This window comes from Rhagoletis pomonella, unplaced genomic scaffold, assembly GCF_013731165.1.
Source record: "Rhagoletis pomonella isolate Grant_MI unplaced genomic scaffold, Rhpom_1.0 Rhpom_scaffold_00005, whole genome shotgun sequence".
In the NCBI taxonomy this organism is placed as follows: Eukaryota; Metazoa; Arthropoda; class Insecta; order Diptera; family Tephritidae; genus Rhagoletis; species Rhagoletis pomonella.
The window spans coordinates 79,166,416-79,173,001 of NW_023458559.1; the positions used below are offsets into that span (position 1 = coordinate 79,166,416).

At 37.8% G+C, this 6,586-nt stretch overlaps 1 protein-coding gene across 1 annotated transcript; it reads left to right on the forward strand.

Moving 5' to 3' along the window:
- The first annotated feature begins 464 nt into the window (after positions 1-464).
- LOC118740236 (bestrophin-2-like) lies at positions 465-3,543 on the forward strand. The gene is made up of 6 exons (XM_036471733.1): positions 465-531; positions 602-716; positions 777-1,515; positions 1,576-1,812; positions 1,937-2,345; positions 3,173-3,543. The coding sequence occupies exons 1-6, from the start codon at positions 465-467 to the stop codon at positions 3,541-3,543; spliced, it is 1,938 nt and encodes a 645-aa protein (XP_036327626.1).
- The last annotated feature ends 3,043 nt before the right edge of the window (positions 3,544-6,586 follow it).

The following is a 6,586-nucleotide window of genomic DNA, read 5'->3' on the forward strand; positions in this document are numbered from 1 at the left end:
TATAAGCACTCCCAAATTACTGGCTTGAAATCACGTGTTTGGTCCCAATGTAAATGTAAAATCCCAGTAAAGATTTTACATGTATAACGAATTTTTAATGTCAATTCTTTTGCAAAATATTTATTATTATCGTTTGTCAATTTCATTCAAATTCGGCTATTTAACTTAACTAAACACTCATTTTAAAGCAAACGTTTCTTCATATGAGGATTTGGTTAACAATTAGAAAGCATTTTTTGGAACTCAAATCCATTTTTCTATGCTTTTATAACTTTTTGCCGATTTTTTTTTTGTATTCAGCGATAATTTTTGGAGTATTCATTTCAAATCAAGCACTACTGGGCTTGTATAAGAAACTTCAATCAAACAATTTCCTGCCTAAGCTCACATCATCAAAAGAATATTTTCTCAGTCATAAAATTCAATTCACGAAAATTACAAAAGCTTTTCATTAAAAATAAAATATGACCGTCACTTATACAGCTGAAGTAGCATCCTGTCGTGGATTTGGTTGCTTTCTGAAATTGCTCCGCAGGAAAGACTTTTAATAGCGACAAAATAAAATAAATTAAATCTTATCTAAGTTTACTAATTTACGCTTGCAGATGGCGTGGCAGCATTTATAAACTTATTTGGCGTGATTTGCTCGCCTTTCTCACGATCTACTACACCCTTAGTTTAATCTACCAATTTCTATTGAGTGAAAGAGGACAAAAGTGAGTAAGAAAAACAAATGGTAAGTAAAGGCATTCCATATTTGCGAAATTCTTTTGCAGAACCTTTGAGAACCTCGTACACTACTGCAACAGCTACGGCTCACTCATACCGCTCTCCTTTGTGCTCGGTTTCTACGTAACCGTTGTGATGCAGCGTTGGTGGGATCAGTATATGACCATACCGTGGCCCGATCCGATTGCTGTCTTCGTTAGTGCCAACGTGCATGGGCAGGATGAGCGTGCTCGCGTCATGCGACGCACTGTTATGCGCTATGTCTGCCTCTGTCTCACCATTGTTTTTACGCAGATTGCGCCCCGCGTTAAGAAACGCTTTCCAACACTCGATCATCTGGTCGAAGCTGGTTTGCTGCTCGAAAATGAAAAGTTGGTTATTGAAGACTTGAATATTGCTTTTCCTAAATATCCCAAATATTGGCTGCCCATTGTGTGGGCTGCTAGTATTATAACACGAGCGCGCAAAGAGGGACGCATACGCGATGATTTTTCAGTGAAAACAATCATTGATGCGTTGAACAAATTTCGCGGAAAATGCGGTGTATTACTTTTCTATGATACCATTTCAGTGCCGCTTGTTTATACGCAAGTCGTAACGCTCGCTGTATATACGTACTTCATATGCCAGGTGATCGGACATCAGTGGACCAAATTGGACAATCAAAACTATGTCGATCTTTATTTTCCGCTGTTCACTACTTTGCAATTCTTCTTCTATATGGGCTGGCTAAAAGTGGCCGAGACTCTGATCAATCCCTTTGGAGAGGACGATGATGACTTTGAGGCGAGTAGCTAGAAACCAAATGAATATTTAAGGCTGAGAACGGTTTTATTATCTTCATAGGTCAACTGGATGATTGATAGGAATTTGCAAGTTTCCTATCTCATTGTCGACGAAATGCATCACGAGCATCCCGAGTTGGTGAAGGACCAATACTGGGATGAAATTTTTCCCAATGAACTGCCTTATCAAGGGGATAGCAAGCGTGAAGAGCCACCTGAACAGTCCACTGCAAGGCTGGATTTCACCGCCAACCAGACGACTGCACTCTCACGATCTGAGTCAAAATATGATGGGGTGGTAAGTAAAACGGGCTAACTATTTTTGAATGGGCCATTAAGTCACCTTGGACTACTTTTCCATTTTCCTGTTTAGAACACTTTCAATTTATCACAAAAAACATAATTTTCTTTTTTTTCTTCAGACTACCAGTACCCGAATTGCTGACCACCCAACTGCATCATCGTCAATTAGCCGAATAACCGATACCAGTACACGCTTTCGTACTGCCTTACAAAGGTTTCTTGCGCGTGATCCTAATGAAAAAGATAGCACGCCATCACAACCAGATGCTGAGAAGCAAGCATCAACACAGACTAACGGTTCAGTACATTCCCTAGCCAAATCGCCGACTATAATACGCACTGCTGAGGCGTTGCATATTATTGATGAAAAATTAGATGATTTGGATGCAGACAAAACCTTAACCGATCAAGCAGACATAACAACAAAAGATGTGCGTCGATTATTTCATGGCGATCATGAAGATACCGTGCTACCTAGTAGTGTGGAAAGCCTGCAACATGAGAGTGGTTCATCCGCGCAAGTGACGTGTAAGTAATAAGAGGACATAATTTAAATTTTGAATTGAGTATGATTGACTTGATCTTTTATCAACTTAGGTTGCCTGCTAAAGGCTAATAGAAGGCAAATGAAGAATATTTTGCAATGAGGTATATCAGACTTTTTACTGTACAACAACTATTGGCGCTGTAACCACCTAAGCGATTTTGGTCGTGTTCAACGAAGCACGCCAGTCGTTTCTCTTCTGGACCAACTGCCACCAATTGGAAATACCAAGTGAAGCCAAGTCATTCTCCACTTGGTCTTTCCATCGCAGTAAAGACATTTTTATCCTTCTGCTTCCACCTTCGGGTTTCGAGTTGAATACTTTTATCTCTTCGAATGACATGGCCGCAATCCATCGCGGTATTGCCCATCGGCAAAGCGCAAAGGCCCGGCAATCTTCCGCAGAATCTCTCAAAAACTCCAAGAGCTGCCTCATGTAAATATTTCTGCTGCTTTTCATTGACGCTAAGTTCTGTGGTACCTTTGCCGCCAAGGCTATGAGAAAAGCTCCACTTCGCTTCGTTCAGTGTGAACTCTACCAGCTTCGCTTTGTTCCGTCTTGCTGCGCAGGAGATACATCGTCTTGGCCTCGGTCACCTCCAGACCCATCCGCTTTGCTTCCTTCTCTTACTTGGAAAAGGCAAACAGACTTCGGGGTTGTTGTTACCGATGATCCGCTCCCAGTTACTACGTGTACATTTAACGAAATAATTTTGCAAAATATTTTGCACATAACTTTAAACATTACTCACTATGAAAAATTACTTAAGTTAATCGCTAGTTAGCCTACGGCTTTCCTTCTCTTTCGCAGTTGAAGAAATTGACGAGGAAGTTGAGGAGGAACAAGAACCCGAGGACGAGTTCCAGCGTTTGCGAGAAGAACGTGAGCGTGAACGCTTCGAGAGGCAAAAAATGAAATATGCTCGCGGCATATCGGCAGCTACCAACTTGAACTTAGATGGCGACATGACAGGCGTTTCGGCTGTACAATCATCCATGGCGCGTGGAGTACCACCCAATGAAGAAACCTTCAGTGTACACTCGTTGACCCAGCAAGTAACTTCGCCTATAGCAATTGGAACGGCACAGAAACAACAAGAACAAACAAAACAACAACCTCAGGCAGGAGAAGGTGATGAAGAAGAGCAGCTGGAAGAAGAGGATGACAAAGATGGAGAATAGTTGGACGCAACTCTCATATGAGTATGATTTAATAGCCATTTTTAACTTAAATATTTGTTTTATTTATTGAATTTTTATGTTGTGCACGTATGTATGTAGGTACATTAGACTGCATCACCAAAAAAAAAAAGTTGCAGTTTTCCACCTAGGTTACAAAATTTATTTATATTTGAAGACATCCACCAAAATATTTCGGTAAAATATTAAGATTTACGTGAGCTGGACGGATTTGAATTCAAAGATTGGTTTACGGAAAACTTGAATAACTGTGCCAAAACTATTCGGATTTAGACTTATGGGATATCAGTAGAAAGGTATTTTCCCAGTATTTATATTTCTGTGCAAAAAAATAATAATTTACGTCCTACGTCCTTTCTCTTCCATCCTTTGAATGAGTTTGTTGGCAAAGAAATAAAAACGGTGAGAAAATACCTTTCCAATGATACCTCGCAAGTCTAAATCCGAATAGTTAGGTTCAGTTATTCAAGTTTTTCTTACACCAATCTTTGCAAACAGTTAAAAAACCAGCACCAAAAATCTCATTACGATTCCGTAGAAAAATTTTTAAATTTTTTTCTTCAATATTTTTATACAAATTTTTTAAGCTTAAGCCGTTTTGTCATTTGAGGGGATTTGTTTAAAAAAAATCTTTACGATACTATTTTTCTTCATGAAAAACTCCATTTTTGGAGGTGTTTTAAAATCGGCCCAGCTCACGTATCTAAATATTAATATTTTCCGCAATATTTTGGTGGAAGTCTTAAAATATAATAGATTTTATAATTCCAATGGAAACACAGTACCGATTTTGTTTTTTTTTTTATGGGGAGTACTAATGCAGTCTAATGTACATATATGATCGCATGTGTTATGTATTTGTATTTATTTATCGATCCATTTTCTAAAAAATGTTGCCAAAAATTTTGCTACTCGCATGCTAAAATAAATACAATTTTATTATAACTGAGTAAGCAGTGTAGTTGCCTATTTGGCATCATAAAGTGCAATATTCCATGTAGAGTCACACTGGCTGGTAAACTGTCCCAACTTTGTGTTCGAAAATTGCATAACTTCCCCATAAATTGATAGCATCCACAAATATTGTACCGAGAGGCCCCTTCGGCCAGCCGCAAATGTGTGATAACGATTACTCTTCATATATCACAATTGGCAAGAGTTTATTAGTGCTGCTTAGCGCCTAACTGTATGCATACTTATGTAGTTTGTATGTGTGCATATGTGAATATTGGCAAAAGCACAATCCCCGGGGTTAATAGAGAAATTATGCGTACGCCAGAGTGTCTCTAGTGCAGTAGCAGAAAAAAAAACAAGAAACTTGGATTCGAAAATTAACTACGCACACAGACGAGAGAGTACGAGGAGATAGCCGAATGCAGTGTGTACTATGAACAGCTTTGTTGTTGCATATTGCATATAAATTTCCAAAAACTTTGCTAGCTGTAAGCCTTTATATAGCTTTCATAGTCATTTCGCCATGATTTTTGCCATCTGCATTGGAAATGCAATAAATTTTAGTTATTATCCTTGTGAGCGCTACACTGCATTAGTCGCTATGCTCCGTTGCACAAGCCTACTTACATACATACATATGTAATACCAACAGCATTGCGAATGTGTTTATTTGTGTATCTATCGCTTTTCAATGTGCGCAATAAAACTGTAAATCCATTTAGTTCGCATTTCAAGCAGCTTGCCACAACGCACCGCTCTGAGTTATTAGTTAAGCAGCCAGGAAATATGCGTAGTTTATGGCTTAATCAATAATTTCCTGCAACACAGACTTGCTCGAGGCACTCGCCGATTGGTCAGTGCTTCATTTGACTCCATTTGCACACATATCTACGATTACTAAAGCACCAATTTGAATGAGTTCTGTGCTGAATTTACAGTTGCATTTACTAAGTTAATTCATTGCACACAGACTGCCTGTCTGGCATGTGGGCTGCTCATCATTGCAATGCAGCCACAAATAACCAAATCACTAACACTATCAGAATCGTAAACACCTGTGTTAACGGTAACGGAAAAAGATTCGTTTGTGTTCATTTAACAATAGCTCAACACCAATGAACACCGCAACGCCGACAAACCACAAACAACTAATATCCGTTGTATTTGAAAATTCTATGGTTTGTGACGATTGGTTGGTTTGTTATTTGTCAGTTATAGGGTGTATTATTGTTGCAATAAATCTGGCAGTGTTACTTTTTATGGAAGAGCATCACGTTGTATGCGAAAATTTCTGTTTCGTATTTAAAGAGGATATACCTAAGTCTGCATTTGTTTTCTTCCTGTGGATGTTTATGTTCTTTATCTAAGGATACCCTTAGTGAAATTTTCCAACCTCTACCGACCTCACAAATGCCATCTTATTCTAACTATCCAAAAAAGGGGTCAATACGACCCTTTCATGAGAAATTTAATGGGTTAAAATGTTCTCCAAATTATTCTTCGTGAAATTTTACTTCTTGCTCATTCACCCTGTAGTTTGCTCCGACATGAAATTTAACTCGTTTTTCCATTGATACAAAAAAGAAGGTAGTTTCAATAAACAACTTTTTGATTAAAAAGCAGATTTTTGACAATTCCTCAATTGTGAAAAATTGGAAGCGGCGTTACCCAATTGTAAGTTTTTTGGTGTGGGAGATTTTATATCCTAAATTTGGAATTATAAGGAAAATAGTTGTATTAATATATACCTTTTAAAAATAATCAATATCTTATCTTAGAAGCGTTAAATTCGATAACAACTTGCCAGGTCATTATTTTAATATTAATACAATTTTAGTGAACATATTTTAAAATATTTTTAGTGTCCTCATGTCATCTCATTATTTCACAATGTAGTTTTCTATATCGGATACGATGATTCTGAATTACAGACACTGAAATTACACACTTCGATGTGGTATTTAATACTTATTGTCTTTGTCCATTTAACAGCAAATGGAATTTACTTTAGGACCCATGGGCCGTAAAATTTTTCTAGCAACACATATTATTTTCACATGAAATTTTGACA

Bases quoted from the DNA above. Each gene is read 5' to 3' on its own strand.
- LOC118740236 (XM_036471733.1), top strand. From the start codon at position 465: ATGACCGTCACTTATACAGCTGAAGTAGCATCCTGTCGTGGATTTGGT. The intron at 1,813-1,936 runs GTAAGTAAAACG...TTTTTTCTTCAG, and splicing joins AGTCAAAATATGATGGGGTG to ACTACCAGTACCCGAATTGC. The intron at 2,346-3,172 runs GTAAGTAATAAG...TCTCTTTCGCAG, and splicing joins TTCATCCGCGCAAGTGACGT to TTGAAGAAATTGACGAGGAA.